The 17,594-nt window shown below is 44.8% G+C and overlaps 1 protein-coding gene across 1 annotated transcript; it reads left to right on the top strand.

Moving 5' to 3' along the window:
* The first annotated feature begins 637 nt into the window (after positions 1-637).
* On the top strand, positions 638-11,979 carry GLOD5 (glyoxalase domain containing 5). Its single transcript, XM_011991411.1, has 4 exons — positions 638-735; positions 4,752-4,889; positions 9,267-9,422; positions 11,639-11,979. Exons 1-4 carry the CDS (start codon positions 673-675, stop codon positions 11,762-11,764), a joined length of 483 nt encoding a protein of 160 aa, XP_011846801.1. The 5' UTR covers positions 638-672; the 3' UTR covers positions 11,765-11,979.
* The last annotated feature ends 5,615 nt before the right edge of the window (positions 11,980-17,594 follow it).

Here is a 17,594-nt window from a genome sequence, read left to right as displayed (position 1 = left end):
AGCAGTCATACTCTAACTCAGATAGCTCATAACTTCACACCCCTGACACACACTCTCAAACAGCTCACAGATCTCACACTTTGGAGACATACCCCTAAGTAGAACAGAGGCATCAAACCCTAGAATAAAGATCCCCTTAATACTTGGTGGTTTTTCAGTATTATTATTATTATTGAGATGGAGTCTCGCTCTGTTGCCCAGGCTGGAGTGCAATGGTGCCATCTCGGCTCACTGAAACCTCCGCCTCCCGGATTCAAGCGATTCTCCTGCCTCAGCCTCCCAAGTAGCTGGGATTACAGGCGCCCGCCACCACGCCTGGCTAATGTTTTGTATTTTTAGTAAAGATAGGGTTTCACCATGTTGTCCAGGCTGTGTCTTGAACTCCTGACCTCAGGTGATCCACCTGCTTTGGCCTCCCAAAGTGCTGGGATTACAGGTGTGAGCCACTGCACCCAGCCTTCAATGTTAACAAGAAGTAATCCCTTACACATCCACTTTAAGCTTTTAATTTCGAGGCCCTGAGTTTAATGTCAAAGTCCTTCCATTTGCACCACCTACCTGTGTCACCTCCCACAGTCCTCAGCCTGTGCCCTCCCATTCCTGCCCCTTGATCTCCAGGTGCTGAGCCAGAGGGTTGTCGGGAGGCCCCTGGACAAAGACACCTACCCTGCCATGCTGCGCCATCTGCCCTCCAGGTTGCCAGTCAAGATGTGGGGCAGGATTTTGGAGAAACAGGTGAACAAAGTGGCCGCTGGGGTTCTGGGGCAAGGGTGTTGACACTGAAGCTAGTCTAGTAACCTGTTTCCCTTCTCTGCCGGCTTCCATTTCCTGTCCTCCTCTCTCCCTTTCTCTTTCAGAGACAAGCAGAGGGCAGCAGAGGCCCATGGAAAGGCCCGGCTCTAAGCCACGGAGGGCCCAGTGCTCAGGTGTGCAGGGCTGGGCCAGGGCTGAGGGCTGGCTCCTCCCCCAGTTTACCAGGGACAGGTGGAGAGATACAAAGGTGACTCACGCAGGGTGTCTCTGAAGCTGTCATGATTAAGGCCGTGTGGAGAGAGGCTAAGAAACACAGCGCTGACCTTGAGCTTTAGGAGAGGAATTCAGAGGCCCCTGGCAACCTGAAGGGGACCTTGAAGAGGACCCTGTAGGAAGACAGAACCATTCCCTGTGGAGGAGGCCAAAGGAGGAAGGACATGGTGTTCCGGGTACTCTGACTATAGGGATTTTATAGGTTGTGGTGAGAAATGAAATGGATTACATTTTTGTAGAGTGTGTAAAACAGGGCTTGGCACACAGTAAGCCTTGTGTGATTCCTATGCCTTTTTTTTTTTTTTTTTTTTTTTTTTTGAGACCGAGGTTTGCTCTTGCTGCCCAGGGTGGAGTGCAGCAGTGCGATCTCAGGTCACTGCAACCTCTGCCTCCCAGGTTCGAGCGATTCTTCTGCCTCAGCCTCCCTAATAGGGGATTACAGGCGCACACCACCATGCCCACCTAATTTTTGTATTTTTAATAGAGACAGGATTTCACCATGTAGGCCAGGCTCAAACTCCTGACCTCATGTAATCCACCCACCTCAGCCTCCCAAAGTGCTAGGATTACAGGTGTGAGCCACCGCACTCAGTCCTTTGTGTGATGACTATGTCTTGATCATCATTTTATAAAGCAGGCTTTGTAACTTCACCTCCAAGACCCCGCAGGATCCAGACCCTGCCTTGTCCTCCCACTCATCTCTTACTCACTCTTGGGTTCTGAGCCACGCTGGCCTTCCTGTTCTTGAAGAGAGCCATCCCTGCTCATCCTTGAATTTGCAAGGATGGAGCTCCGAGTCCACAAAGCAGGATCTGGGGAGTGAATCTGAGCTGGCAGGGAACTGAATAATGGGAGGAATAGGTGGAGTTTATTTCCAATAGACTATCAAAATGATACGGATGTGGCCAAAGCAGTGCTTAGGGAAAATCTATAGTTCTAAATGCATAGATCAGAAAAGTAGAAAAGTTGAAAATCAATGACCTGAGCTTCCCTATCAAGAAACTGGGAAAAGAATGGCAAATGGAACCTAAGACAGTAGAAGGAAAGAAATTATAACAGCAGAAACTGGTGAAATAGAAAACAAACATACAATAAAGCCAACAATGTCAAAAGTTGATTCTTTGAACAGAATAATAAAATATTAGCAATGTCTATTTTATCTCGAGAAATTAAGAGAAAATATATAGATTGCCAATTATCAGGAAAGTAAATAGGGTATTGTGACAGATTCTATAGATGTTAGAAGGTTAATAAGGGCTGGGTGCAGTGGCTCATGCCTGTAATCCCAACACTCTGGGAGGCTGAGGAGGGAGGATCGCTTGAGCCCAAGAGTTCAAGACCAGCCTGGGAAACACAGTGAGCCCTCACCTCTACAAAAAAATGAAAAAAGAAAACAAAAAACAGTTGGGCATGGTGGCACACACCTGTAATCCCAGCTACTAGGGAGGCTGAAGTAGGAGGATTGCTTGAGTCCAGGAGGTTGAGGCTGCAGTGAGCTGTGATCATGCCACTGTACTCCAGGCTGGGCAACAAAGCAAGACCCTGTCTCAAAAAGGGAATTAAAAAAGAAAGTTAATAAAATTTTTTTCAACATATGACTTTATTTTCAATGGAGCCAAAATGTTGGTCATTTTCTCTTTCTACAGTTCCTATGTCCATGTGGATCTTTTGTATCCACTGGGAGAGCAGAACTCAGCAACTTCGCTAATGCCTCCTCCGCTCAGGAAAATAGAATGGTACAGGATTTTTTTTTAGCTGGAGTTCAGTGAAATCAATTGTTTAAAATGGGCTGGTTTCAATGGAACTAAACGCAGTGGAATAGAAAATAATAAAATAGCAAAGGGTAGAATGGAATCCAATTGAATCGAATAGAACAGAATAGAAATTAGTCAGACTTTGTGCCAAGCACTGTCCCTAGTTGTTCCAGTAGATATTTATTTATTGAACAAATATGATTGAACCAGTTGTTTGGGAAAGAGTGGGGAACAAAACAAACAGAAGCCCCTGCTCTTATGAAGCTTACATTCTAGTCAGGGAGACAGGCATTACCATCTGCAAAGGCCCTGAAATGAAAGGTACAAGGGTGGTCCTTATGAGGAACAGGAAAAAGGACAGTGTAGATTGGAGTTCAAGAGCAATGGATGAGACTGTAGAGATAGGGGGTCATTGTAACTGAGTCTAGATTTTAAGAAGATAACTACACATCATCATCATCAATCCTTTTATAGCACTTGATATGTATCGGGCATTATTCTATGCCCTTAAAAACAGTACTTTTTAAAAACTCTCACAATACTCCTATATGTATAAAATCATGCTCATTTTATAGAAGGGGAAACCAAGGCACAGAGAAATTAGAGAAATTATTTAAATGTCAGTCTGGCTTCAGAATCTTTTATTTTTATTTATTTATTTATTTATTTATTTATTTATTTATTTATTTATTTATTTTTTGAGACATGGTCTTGCTCTGTCACCCAGGAGTCTGGTTGCGTGATCATAGATCATTGCAATCTCTGGTCCCAGGCTCAAGTGATCCTCCCACCTCAGGCCCCCAAGTAACCGGAACTACACGTGAGCGTCCCCCAACCTAGCTAATTTTTGTATTTTTTTGTAGATACAGGGTCTCACTGTGTTGCCCAGGCTGATCTCAAACTCCTGGGTTCTAGGGATCTGCCTGCCTCAGCCTCCCAAAGTGCTGAGATTCCAGGCGCCACCGCCAGAATCTATTCTTTTAAGCATTATACTCCATTGCTTATAGTGCCAGACCACAGGTGCTTTATAATCCTGTAGCAGAGATACTGTAAATACACAAATTACTAAATAATTCAAGTCAAGAGAAAGATCTGATGGGAAGTGTGCTGACAGCGGGAAAGTGGAAGGGATGGTAGTAGTCCTCCCACTGGGTGTCAAGGTGGATCTGTAAACACGCATGCCCAGAAACCTTCATTTCTTCTGAGATGCCCCCTTCTTGTCCTGTTCTCTGTGACTGAAGCTGCAGAATGAGAAAGGAGGGGGCTGGGTAAAATTGGCCAATTCACAGAACTGGGCCTCCTCTGTGTCTTGTCACTTCTTGGAAAAGAGATGAATTCTATTTAGGGGAAAACAGGGAGGGCATTGTCTTGGTCTCCACTCCACTAATCTTCACTTCTGGAAGAGGAGAAAGGGAACAAGAAGGCCAGGTGCAGTGGCTCACCCCTGTAATCCCAGCACTCTGGGAGGCCAAAGCAGGCAGATCACTTCAGGTCAGGAGTTTGAGACCAGCCTGATCAAAATGGTGAAACCCTGTCTCTACTAAAAATACAAAAATTAGCTGGGCATGGTGGCGCACACCTGTAGTCCCAGCTACTCAGGAGGCTGAGGCAGGAGAATCGCTTGAAACCAGGAGGCGGAGGTTGCAGTGAGCTGTGATTGTGCCACTGCACTCCAGCCTGGGCAACAGAGTGAGACTCTGTCTCAAAAAAAAAAAAAAAAAAAAAAAGGAAAAAAAGAAAAGAAAGGGAACAAGAAAACAGTGGAGAGTGGTCATGGCAGACAGGTGGGCTCTCGTGAATCCACACATGGGCAGTAAGACTCTACCAATAAGTATTCTCTCAGGCCTTTCCCCTTGAAAGAGGGTGAGGAGGAAGTAGAGTAATTGGGGAGGTAGGGGGAGGTAAGGAGAAGAAAACACGGACGTGACAAGTGGCAATGTGGTCTCCTCTGACTTTTTTTTCTTTTTTTAGTCGTGGAGGGACAGCAGTCAGACCCCTCCCCCATGTCTTATCCGTAGACTTGACCACATCGTGATGACGGTGAAGAGCATCAAAGACACCACCAAGTTTTATTCCAAGATCCTGGGCATGGAGGTCGTGACTTTTAAGGTAACCACTTTCCCAAATGCCAAAATTCAGGTGGGCTAAAATTTGTTGATAACACTTTAACATATAACTTAACTCTAAAAGGAAAACCACAGGAAATCTGAGAGAAAATATAAAGAGATCAATAGAGGAGATTCCAGATTGAATATATGGGCTTCCAGAGAGACAATGGAGAAAAAGGAGAGGAGGAAATTATCATAGAAACAATACAAGAGAACTCTGCAGTCGCCACATGAAAAAGGTTAACCAAGTATCCAGCATGTTGACACTTAAATGGATCCTTATGAAATTATAGAACATCAAACTGAAAAAGTAGATGCTAAGAGCTTTCATAGAGATTAAAAAGTAGATTATCTACAAAGGAAAAAAAAAACAAACAAATATCAGATTTTCCAAGAGACCAGAGACCAAAAGATAAAAGGACACCTTCAAGACTCTGAGGGGAAAATTTTCCACCTAGAATTCTATGTCCAACCAAACTATTAACCAAAGGTAAATGTAGGGGCCAGGTGTGGTGGCTGATGCCTGTAATCCCAGCACATTGGGAGGCCGAGGTGGGTGGATCACTTCAGGTCAGGAGTTTGAGACCAGCCTGACCAACATAGCAAAACCTCGTCTCTACTAAAAATACAAAAATTTGCCATGCATGCTGGTGCACGCCTGTAATCCCAGCTACTTGGGAGGCTGAGGCATGAGAATTGCTTGAGCCTGGGAGGCAGAGGTTGCAGTGAGCCGAGATTGCACCACAGCACTATCTAGTCTGAGTGACAGAGCAAGACTGTATCAAAAACAAACAAACAAACAAAAAGGTAAATGTAGAATAAAAGCATTTTTAGTCATGCGAAGTCTTAGAAAATTTCCCACTTGCTTTGAAAATTACTTAAGGGTATGCTATATCAAAATGGGGGACTGGCCGGGCACGGTGGCTCACGCCTGTAATCCCAGCATTCTGGGAGGCAGAGGTTGCAGTGAGCCGAGATTGCACCACTGCACTCCAGCCTGGATGACAAAGCAAGACTCCATTTCAAAAAAAAAAGATGACTAATCTCAGAATATGGAAGTCAGGCCACAACAGATCCCAAGAGGAGGATCCCAGAAAGGCACTTAGAGAACAATCAGTCCAGTTTGGTACAGGTGTAAGAAAGACCCCAGGAAAGACAGATCCAAGGGAAAAAAGAGGTTTCCAGAGATTGAACTATCCTTGAGAATTTGGAACAACTTCAAAAAAGGCAAATGCAAAGAAAGCAAAAAATGCCTAAGATGTGCTTCAGTGAGTGAATGGCTATATCAACTGTGGCACATCCAGACAATGAAATATTATTCAGTGATAAAAATAAATGGATTATCTGCCAGGTGCGGAGGCTCACGCCTGTAATCCCAATACTTTGGGAGGCTGAGGTGGGTGGACCACCTGAGTCAGGAGTTTGAGACCAGCCTGGCCAACATGGTGAAACCCCATCTCCACTAAAAATACAAAAATTAGCCAGGCATGGTGGCGGGTGCCTGTAATCCCAGCTACTCAGGAGGCTGAGGCAGGAGAATCACTTGAACCCAGGAGGCAGAGGTTGCAGTGAGCCAAGATTGCGCCATTGCACTCCAGCCTGGGTGACAGAGCAAAACTCTGTCTCAAATAGATAAATTAATTAAATAAAATAAATGGACTATCAATCCATGAAAAGACATGGAGGAAACTTAAGTGCCTATTACTAAGTAAAAGAAGTGGGGGAGGCTGTGCATATGTGGGGGCAAGGTGTATATATCCCTATACCTTCTGTTCACTTTTGCTGTGGACCTAAAACCGCTCTAAAACAATTAAGTACACATGAACACCTCCCCCGCCCCGACACACACACACATACAACTTAAATAGAAAGGGCTCGAGGAATCACAAACAGGAGAAGAAAAATTTTTTTAGACGTGGTCTCGCTCTGTTGCCCAGGCTGGACTGCAGCGTTGCGATCATGGCTCACCACAGCCTGAACCTCCTGGACTCAGGTGCTTCTCTTGCCTCACCCTCCTGAGTAGCTGAGACTGTAGGCACGTGCCACCACATCTGGCCAATTTTTTCTATTTGGGTAAAAATGTTAAATCTAACATGGAACCTTATGCAGAACTGTAGTATTATGCAACATCAGACTGGATGTGTACACAGCAACATGAATGGGTCTTGAAAAGAACGTGCTGAGTGAAAAATGAAGAAACAATCAGGTCTACAGCATGCTACCCTTTACAATACACACACATAAAACAGTAACACACTTTTTACAGCAATTTATGAAAACCCAAGGATACACATCAAACACATTATAATGGTTGCTTAAGGTAGAGATGGGAATGGAGAATGAAGAGAAAAAGATAAATAAAACAAGAGATAGTCCTTGCGTGGGCCAATGGTGACAACGAGGTGTATGATGCCTCAACCTCTGTACTTGGACACAATGGAGTGAAATTTCAGAACATTAGGATTAAGAAAAATCCTAAAGCTGCAGTAGTGGAAGATGGATGTATCACCAACCAAATAATAGAAAATGCAGATGAACATCAGACTTCTTAACAGCAACACCACATTTGGAGAAGACAATGAAGCAACATATTTAAAAGGCTATGGGAAAATAAGCTGCAACCTACAATTGTACACTGAGCCAAACTATCTTCAAGTCCAAAAGTGAAATAAAATCGGCCAGACGTGGTGGCTCACACCTGTAATCCCAACACTTTGAGAGGCTGAGATGGGTGGATCACTTGAAGTCAGGAGTTCAAGACCAGCCTGGACAACATGCTGAAACCCTATCTCTACTAAAACTACAAAAATTACCCAAGCATGGTGGCTTGCGCCTGTAGTCCCAGCTACTCGGGAGGCTGAGGCAGGAGAATCGCTTGAACTCAGGAGGCAGAGGTTGCAGTGAGCCAAGATCTCACCATTGCACTCCAGCCTGGGTGACAGAACGAGACTCTGTCTCTTAAAAAAAATTAAATAAATAAAATAAACATGCAAGTGGGTTATTTAAAGATTGTAAAGGAGCTAAAAGAGAAACTAAAAATGATAATCAAATTGTGTTGGAAGAGGTAGTAATGTGAATGAGCTAAATTCTCATTTATCATAGCAGGGAGATGATAGGAAATATCTCAAGTTGCTAAATCAAGAAATAGTGATGCGACTGGGCACACTGGCTCACACCTGTAATGCCAGCACTTTGGGAGGTTGAGGTGGGGATCACTTGAGTCAGGAGTTCGAGACCAGCCTGGGCAACATGGGGAGACCCGGTCTCTACAAAAAATAAAAAAATTAGCCAGGCATGGTGGGGTGTGCCTGTGGTCCCTGCTACTCAGAGGCTGAGGCTGCAGGATTACTTGAGCCTGGGAGGTTGAGGCTGCAGTGAGCCATGATCGCTGCCCTGAAGCCTGGGCAACAGAGCAAGATCCTGTCTCAAAAAAAAAAAAAAAAAAAAAAAAAGACCAGCCACAGTGGCTCACGCCTGTAATCTCAGTACTTTGGGAGGCCGAGGTGGGCAGATCACCTAAGGTCAGGAGTTCGAGACCAGCCTGGCCAACATAGAAAACCCCATCTCTACTAAAAATATAATAATTAGCTGGACATGGTGGCGTGCGTCTGTAGTCCCAGCTACTCCGGAGGCTGAGGCACAAGAATCACCTGAACCAGGAATGTGAAGGTTGCGGTGAGCCAAAATTGTGCCACTGCACTCCAGCCTGGGCAACAGAACAAGACTCTGTCTCAAAAAATAATAATAAATAAATAAATAAATAAACAGTGGTGCATCAGTTAGGGACTTTGGAGGCACATAGGAGAAAACTCAACTAACTAACTGTAGGTTAAACAAGACAGAGTTTTCTTTTCCTCTCACTGAACAACCAGTCCAGAGGTAGTCAGGTCATGGGCAGTGACTGGGAAGCAAGAGGAAGTGAATGGGCAATAAGAGCCAGCACAGTGGGGTAGGGAGGTTCCCGGAAGCCCCACCCACACCTCTGCCTGCATCTCATTACCCAGTCCAGCTAACGTGGCCTCCGGACGTGCTGGGAAATGTAGGTTTTTTAAGTTGGGCACACAGTTGACCCCACTGAAATTTCTGTTGTTTATAAGAAATAAAGGGGAAATGTATACTCGGTAGGCAAATTGCTATCTCTGCCTTGGGTGGTATAAGCACTATTTGGAGATACGGAAATAATTTCAGGGAGAAATGAACTCGTACACTTGCCTCTAGGGAATGAGACTTGGGTGGGGCAAAAGGTTGTTGTGTAGTTAGCCCCATTCTAGTTTTTATTTTTTTAAAACCTTGTTGGGATGGGTGGAAAGGTTTCATCTCACACTCACCTTGGAGGTTTAATTCTAGGCTGTTGTCTCTACCCTTCCCCGCCAAGTAGGAAGACCGGAAAGCACTGTGTTTTGGAGACCAGAAATTTAACCTCCACGAGGTGGGAAAGGAATTTGAACCCAAAGCCGCTCACCCGGTTCCTGGCTCCCTGGACATATGTCTGATAACAGAGGTGCCTTTGGAGGAAATGATCCAGCACCTCAAGGTGAGTGGGACTTCTCTTCTTTTTGCAAAGGCTGCTGCAAACACAGTGAAAACAGAAGCATGACCCAGAGAGGTAACGAGTTTTACCACAACCAGATAATGTCTGCACACAGTTATGTACTCACTATTTTGACTGACATAATTTTTTCATGTAAATAAATGTATTTAAAAAGGAAACTAAGCATCCCCATTGTAAAACAAACCAACAAGAAACAAAAAAACCTACATTTATACACTTAAATACTTTTTTTTTTTTAGATAGTCTTGCTCTGTCGCCCAGGCTGGAGTGCAGTGGCGTGATCTCAGGGTCACTGCAACCTGCACCTCCCAGGTTCAAGCGATTCTCCTGTCTTAGCCTCCCAAGTTGCTGGTACTACAGGCGCGTGCCACCACACCTGGCTAATTTTTGTAGTTTTAGTAGAGATGGGGTTTCACCATGTTGGCCAGGATGGTCTCAAACTCCTGACCTCAAGTGCTCCACCCACCTTGGCCTCCCAAAGTGCTAGCATTACAGGCATCAGCCACGTGCCCAGCCCTAAATACATTTATATAAAAAGAAAATGTTCATCTAAGTACATGAAAAACCCATTATGTCTTGGCATAAAGGAAAAGTAACTGTAAAAACCAACAGCTATAAAAGCATAACAATGTCATTAGATTCTAGCCACTTCCATTCCCTGTACTCCCTGGCCCTGACATTACAAAGGGAGATATAGCAGGTGGTTAAAGAGATACTAAGAACTTGTTAGCATCCACCTTCTTTGTATAACAAGAAGGACTGAAAGACGATTGAAGAGGGAATAATTTCTGATTTGCTGTTATTTAATCCAGTGTCTCTGTAATACTTAAAATGATGTCATCTAGAAGAGGCATTGGCTGGGCATGGTCACTCACGCCTGTAATCCCAGCACTTTGGGAGGCTGAGGTGGGAGGATCATTTGGGCCAGGAGTTCCAGACCAACCTGGGCAACATAGTGAGATCCCATTTCCACAAAAAATAAAAAAATTAGCCAGGTGTGGTAATGCATGCCCGTAATCCTAGCTACTTAAGAGGGTGAAGTGGGAGGGTCACTTGAGCCCAGGAAGTTGAGGCTGCAGTGAGCTATGATCACGCCACTGCACTCCAGCCTGGGTGATACAGCAAGACCCTGTCTCTAAAAAATTAAAATAAGGCCAGGAGCACAGTGGCTCGTGCCTGTAATCCCAGTGCTTTAGGAGGCCAAGGAGGGAGGATCACTTGAACCCAGGAATTTGAGACCAGCCTGGGTAACATGGTGAGACCCTGTGTCTACATAAAATACAAAAAAAATTAGCCGGACGTGGCAGTGTGTGCCTATAGTCTCAGCTACTTGGGTGGCTAAAAGGTAGGAGGATTGTTTGAGCCTGGGGGGAGGCTGTAGTGAGCTGTGATCGCACCACTGCATACTAGTCAGGGTGACAGAGCAAGGCCCCGCCTCTACAATAAATAAAGGGATATTAGTTTCCCTTTTGCAGAACACGGATTGAGGTCTTATATATATTCTGTGCAAATAACCTACACGCCTTCTTTGGGAAGTGTCAGTGAAAAAGACTGGTTTGGAAGGAAAATGGGTGAAGCATAGGGGTTCAGAGTATGGTCGTTGACCCAGACTGCCTGGGTTCGAATTCTGGTTCTGCCACTTACTAGATAATACTAGGCACTATTATCCTTCCCATTTTACAGATGAGGAGACCAAGGTACAGGGTAGTTAGGTACCGTGCCCAAGGCCATCTAGCTGATAAGTGGCTGGAACAGAGTGATGGGGGGAGGATGATAGGAGATGAGGTCAGAAAGATACAGTGGTGTTCTAAGGTCTTCTGGGCCACTATAAGGAATTAAATTTTACAGACCGGGTGCAATGGCTCATGCCTGTAATTCCAGCACTTTAGGTGGGCAGATCACTTGAGGTCAGGAGTTCGCGATCAGCCTGGGCAGCATAGCAAGACCTCATCTCTATGAAAAATAGCTGGGCATGGAGGCATGCGCCTGTAATCGCAGCTACTCAGGAGGCTGAGGTGGGAGAATTGCTTAAGCCCGGGAGGCAGCAGAGGTTGCAGTGAGCTGAGATCTCACCACTGCACTCCAGCCTGGGCAACAGAGTGAGACTCTGTCTCAAAAAAAAAAAAAAAAAAAAAAAGAATTAAATTTTGGTCTCACACACTTTGATGAATGACTTTTGTCTTTTCTTCCCACCTCAGGCTTGTGATGTCCCTATTGAGGAGGGGCCAGTCCCCAGAACAGGGGCAAAAGGGCCTATTATGTCCATCTACTTCCGAGACCCCGACAGAAATCTGATTGAGGTGTCAAACTACATCTCCTCGTGATGGAGGCACATTCTGTCCTCCTCCTCCATTCTGTCCCCCTCGATGTCGCCCTCTCCTTTCCTTCCTGCAAACCCCCACCCAGGCCCAGAGACCTCTGAGGACTGAGGACTTAGGCACTTCACACATCCTGCTCAGGGGGGACCCAAGACAGGTTTGGGACCAAACCTACATGTCTGTATGTCATCTAAGCTGGCCTAATAAATGCATAACCTCTCTAAGAATACGGGATCTTCGTTATTGTATTGGAGCCATGCATGGGTGTTTATGTAAGGTGTGAGATCTCTGAGCTATTCGGTCGGAGGCCTATGACCAGGGTATGACACCTCTGAGCACGGAATCTAGGATCATCCCCTTGGAATTCAAGGCTCCTGACAGATTTCTCCTTGTCAGTGACGCCATCATCTTCATCCTTTCCTAACTCGCCTCACTCCTCCAGTTGCTGCCTGCTGTTTCCTCCATTCCTGGGCCTCGCAGAATCCCAGGATCTCTCATTCCCATCAGACCTTCCAGGACCAGCATCAGGCGATACTACCTCTTCCCGGAGAGCCTTCTCTAGTCTCACTCTCAGGGTATTTAGCACTTTCTACCTTTGGATCTAGTAGATCGAAGAGTTCAAGACCAGCCTGGGCAACATAGTGAAACCCTCCCCTCCACAAAATAAATAAATAAATAAATAAATAAACCAAATCATCTCAATTGAAGCATAGCTCATGGCAGGGTAGGCGGGACAAGGTCAAATTTCCTCTGTTTCTGTGCCCCTCCATCATTCAGTCAACTAAAAATGTATGTTAAGCACCTACTGTGTGCCAGGCACTGTTCCAGGCACTGGAGAGACAGCATTGAGCAAAAGAGATAAGCATACCTCTGTTTGTGGAATTGCCATTCTAGTGAGAGAGATAGAAAATAAATAAAACTAAGTAGGTAAAATATTAAGTATGTTACAGGTTGATAAATGGTTTGGAGAAAAAGAAAACACGGAAAAGAGGGAATGCAGATAAAAACTGTTGGGGCAGGTTGGACACAGTGGCTCATCCCTGTAATCCCAGCACTTCGGGGGGCCAAGGCAGGCGGACCACTGAGGTCAGGCGTTCGAGACCAGCCTGACCAACATGGCAAAACCCCGTGTCTACTAAAAATACAAAAATTAGCCAGGCGTGGTGGCCTATGTCTGTAGTCCCAGCTACTCGGGAGGCTGAGGCACCAGAATTGCTTAAACCCAAAGGCAGAGGTTGCATGAGCCGAGATCGCGCCACTGCACTCCTTCCTGGGTGACAGAGCGAGACTCTGACTTGAAAAAAAAGAAATTGCTGGGGCAGCTTCTGATGTCTAATGAGGTGGTCCCGGAAAGTTTGACTGAGAAGGGTCTTGAGCACAGATCTGAAGAGATGAGTAAGCCACACAGCTAGCCAGTGGAGGAAGGGCACACCAGGCAGAGGCATCGGCCAGTGCAAAGGCCCTAATGCATGAATGTGCCTGGTGTGTGTGAGGAACAGCAAGGAAGTCAGTGGGGGAAGCAAGCGGTATAGATGGGTGGGGTCTGGCAGGCCAGGGCAAGGGCTTTGTCTTTTACTCTGAGTGACAGGCAGCTGAAGGAATGTTGTGGACAGAGGAGGGATGTGATCTGATTTAGGATTTAACAGGCTCCCTCTGGCCACTGCATGGAAAATATACTGTCAGAGCGAGGGTGGAAACAGGCGATCAGTGAAGGGGAGGCCACTGCAGTGGTCCACGCAAGTGTGATGGTGGGACACGGGAAGTGATTTTTATTTGTTTGGGGTTTTTTTTTTTTTTTTTTTTTTGGTAGAGTCAGGGTCTCACTATGTTGCTCAGGCTGGTGTCGAACTCCTGGCCTCAAGAGATCCTCCTGCCTTGGCCTCCCAAAGTGCTGGGATTATAGGCTTGAGCCACTGCGCCCGGCTTGTATTTTTTTTTTTTTTTTTGGTAGAGTCAGGGTCTCACTATGTTGCTCAGGCTGGTGTCGAACTCCTGGCCTCAAGAGATCCTCCTGCCAGGCGCGGTAGCTCACATCTATAATCCCAGCACTTTGGGAGGCTAAGGCGGGCAGATTACGAGGTCAGGAGATCAAGACTATTTTGGCTAACAGCCTGGGTGACAGAGCCAGACCTGTCAAAAAAAAACAAACAAAAAAAAACCCAGAAAACCTGCTACAGTTTTTGTTTCTTCTTCCTCTCTTTCCTTCCTTCCTTCCTTCCTTCTTTCCCTCCCCATCCCTCCCTTTCTTTCCTTCCTTTCCTCCTTTCCTTTCCTTCCCTCCCTTCCCCTTCCCTTTCCTTCCTTCCCTTCCCTTTCCTTTCCTTTCATTTCCTTCTTTTTTCCACTGCCGGAAAATGCTACAGGTTTTAGGAAAACCTTTTACATACTAAAATTCATATCCTTATACTCCCTCTCTTCGCAGCACTTTTGGGGCTCCTTGGCGGTTCATTCACAGGGTCTGGCTGAACTACCCTCTGAAGACTATTTAGCGACCAGAGTCCAGAAGACCAGGGGCTCCTTTACTTCAAGAGACTCTCACACATGCTCCTTTATCCATCACTCCTTCACTCAGGAATCCGCACACTTTCCTTCCCACTTGCCTGACTCATCTGCCTGTCCCTTCTCTTGTTTTAGAATCCGAAATGTCCTCAGGCCTCTTCTCTAGCTGACATCCTCTTTTTCGGGAACTCATCCAGTCCCTATCTTCAAAATATCTCCAGAATCTAGCCATTTAAAAAAATCATCTCCTGGCTGATCTGGCCACTGCACTCCAGCCTGGGCAACAGAGCGAGACTCCGTCTCAAAAAAAAAAAAAAAAAAAAAAAAATCATCTCCTGGCTGGGTGCAGTGGCTCACGCCTGTAGTCCCAGCAGTTTGGGAGGTTGAGGTAAGAGGATTTTTTTTTTTTTTTTTTTTTTTTTTGAGATGGTGTCTCTCTCTGTCACCTAGGCTGGAGTGCAGTGGAACAATCTCGGCTCACTGCAATTTTCCTGCCTCAGCCTCCCGAGTAGGTGGAACTACAGGCGCGTGCCACCACACCTGGCTAATTTTTTGTATTTTCAGTAGAGACGGGGTTTCACCATGTTAGCCAGGATGGTCTTGATCTCCTGAGCTTGTGATCTGCCTACCTCGGCCTCCCAAAGTGCTGGGATTACAGGCATGAGCCACTGTGCCCGGCCCCGGCAAATTTTTAAATTTTTTGTAGAAACAGGGTCTCGCTATGTTGCCCGGGCTGGCTTCAAACTCCTGGGGTCAAGGGATCCTCCCACCTCAGCCTCCCAAAGTGCTGGGATTACAGGCATGAGCCACCAAGCCCAGCCAGGTTTTCTGCCTCATTCTAAAAGACAATTTGCCATGGACCCAGACATTATATGCCCGAAGATGGATGATTTATGGATGAAAGGAAAGAGAAAATGAAGGAATAAAGGAAGGAAGGAAGGAACAGACGGGTGGATGGGTGAGTGGGTAGGTAGATGAATAAACGGGTAGATGCTCTGATATTTCCTTCCTCCTCCCCTGAGAAACTCCTTCACAGTTGTGCAGAGAGAGAGGAATATGAGTTTATAAATTGCAGATTTGTTATAATAGGGAAAGAAACTAGAAACAATGCAAATGTTCATCAACAGATGAATGGTTAAACAAAATGTGGTATATCCGTTCCATGGAATATTACTTTCAATAAAAGGGAACGAACTTATGAGGCCAGCATTACTCTGATGAGAAAACTAGACAAAGACATCACAAGAAAACTACAGACCAATATCTCTTATAAGTATAGATGCAAAAATCCTCAATAAAATACAAGTAAGTAGAATCCAGCAACATATAAAAGGATTATACACCACGGCCAAGTGGGATTTATCCTAAGAATGCAAAGTTTGGTCAACTAATGGAAGTCAATCAATATAATGCATTATATAAATATAATAAAGAACAAACACCACATGATCTTTTCAGGAGATGCAGAAAAAACGTTTGACAAAATTCAACACTCCTTCATGATAAAAACACTCAACAAACTAGGAATAGAAGAGAACTTCCTCAACCTGATAAAGGACACCCACAAAAAACCCACAGCTAACATCATACTTAATGCTGAAAGTTGGAAAGGAACAACACAAGGATTCCCCTTCTCACCACATCTTTTCAACATTGTACTGGATGCTCTAGCTGGGGCAATTAGGCAATAAAAAGAAATAAAAGGTATCCATATTGGAAAGGAAGAAGTAAAACTATCCCTCTATGCAGATGACATGATTTTATACATAGAAAATATTAAAGAATCCACAACAAAACCATTAGAGCACCATTAGTGCATAACCATTAGAGCAAGGTTGCAGGATATGAGATTTTGTATGATTCAAGATCATACAAAACTTAACCATATATGCTAGCAATTAACAATCCAAAAGTGAAATTAAGAAACTATTCCATTTACAATAGCTTCAAAATGAATAAAATACTTAGTAATAAAATGAATGAAAGAAGGGCAAGATTTACACACTGAAAACTATAAAATATTATTGAAAGAACTTAAAGAAGACCTAAATAAATGGAAAGACATCACATGTTCGTGGACTGGAAGACTTTATAGTGTTAAGATGGCAATACTCCCCCAATTGATCTATAGGCTTGATGCAATCCCTATCAGAATCCCAGCTTGCTTCTTTGCAGAACTGACAAGCTGATTCACATGGGAGTGCTAGGGGCCCAAAATACAACAATCTTGAAAAAGAAAAACAAAGTTGGAGGACTTGCACCTCCCAGTTTAAAAACTTACTATATAGCTACAGTAATCAAGACCATGTGCTACTGGCATTAAAACATACATATAAATTAACGAAATAGAATTGAAAGTCCAGAAATAAATTCATACATTATAGGCAACTGATTTTTTTGAGACAGGGACTTGCTCTGTTGCCCAGTCACAAACACAGCTCACTGCAGCCTCAAACTCCTGGGCTAAGTGATCCTCCCACCTCAGCCTCCCAAGTAGCTGGGACTACAAGCATGCACCATCATGCTCAGCTAATTTTTTAAAAACTTTTTGTAGAGACAGGGTCTCACTGTGTTGGACAGACTGAACTCCTGGGTTCAAGTGATCCTCCCACCTTAGCCTCCCAAAATGCTGGGATTACAGGTGTTAGCCACTGTGTCCAGCCAGCAATTGATTTTTGACAAGTGTACCAAGACCATTCAATGGGGAAAGAATGCTCCTTTCAACAAATGGTGCTGAGACAGCTGAGTATCCACATGCAAAAGAATAAAGTGGGACCCCTTCCTCATACCATATACAAAAAACAACTCAAAACAGATCAAATACCTAAATACAAGAGCTAAAATCATAAAACTTTTAGAATGGGGGTCCCCAACTCCCGGGCCACAGACCCATCTGTGGTGTCTTAGAAACTGGGCCACACAGCAGGAGGTGAGTTGTAGCTTGCTGCCATTCATGAAGCTGAGCCCTGCCTCCTGTCAAATCAGCTGCAGCGTTGGATTCTCTTAGGAGCTGAAACCCTATTGTGAACTGTGCATGCGAGGGATCTAGTTGTGCGCTCCTTATGAGACTCTAATATAATACGCTTGAATCATCCTGAAAACATCCCCACTTCTGTGGAAAAAAACTGTCTTCCACGAAACCAGTCCCTGGTGCCAAAAAAGGTTAGGGACTGCTACTTTAGAAGAAAACAGGCATAAGTCTTTGTGACCTTGGATTAGGCAATGGTTTTTAGACATGACATGTAAAGCATAAGCAGCCAACGAAAAAATAGATACATTGGAGTTCATCAAAACTATAAGCTTTCTGGCCGGACGCAGTGGCTCACGCCTGTAATCT

The sequence above is a fragment of the Mandrillus leucophaeus genome, unplaced genomic scaffold, assembly GCF_000951045.1.
Source record: "Mandrillus leucophaeus isolate KB7577 unplaced genomic scaffold, Mleu.le_1.0 Scaffold395, whole genome shotgun sequence".
Classification (NCBI taxonomy): Eukaryota; Metazoa; Chordata; class Mammalia; order Primates; family Cercopithecidae; genus Mandrillus; species Mandrillus leucophaeus.
This window is presented reverse-complemented; position numbering and strand designations above follow the sequence as displayed.

Bases quoted from the DNA above. Each gene is read 5' to 3' on its own strand.
- GLOD5 (XM_011991411.1), top strand. From the start codon at position 673: ATGCTGCGCCATCTGCCCTCCAGGTTGCCAGTCAAGATGTGGGGCAGG. The intron at 736-4,751 runs GTGAACAAAGTG...TTCTTTTTTTAG, and splicing joins GCAGGATTTTGGAGAAACAG to TCGTGGAGGGACAGCAGTCA. The intron at 4,890-9,266 runs GTAACCACTTTC...CCCGCCAAGTAG, and splicing joins TGGAGGTCGTGACTTTTAAG to GAAGACCGGAAAGCACTGTG.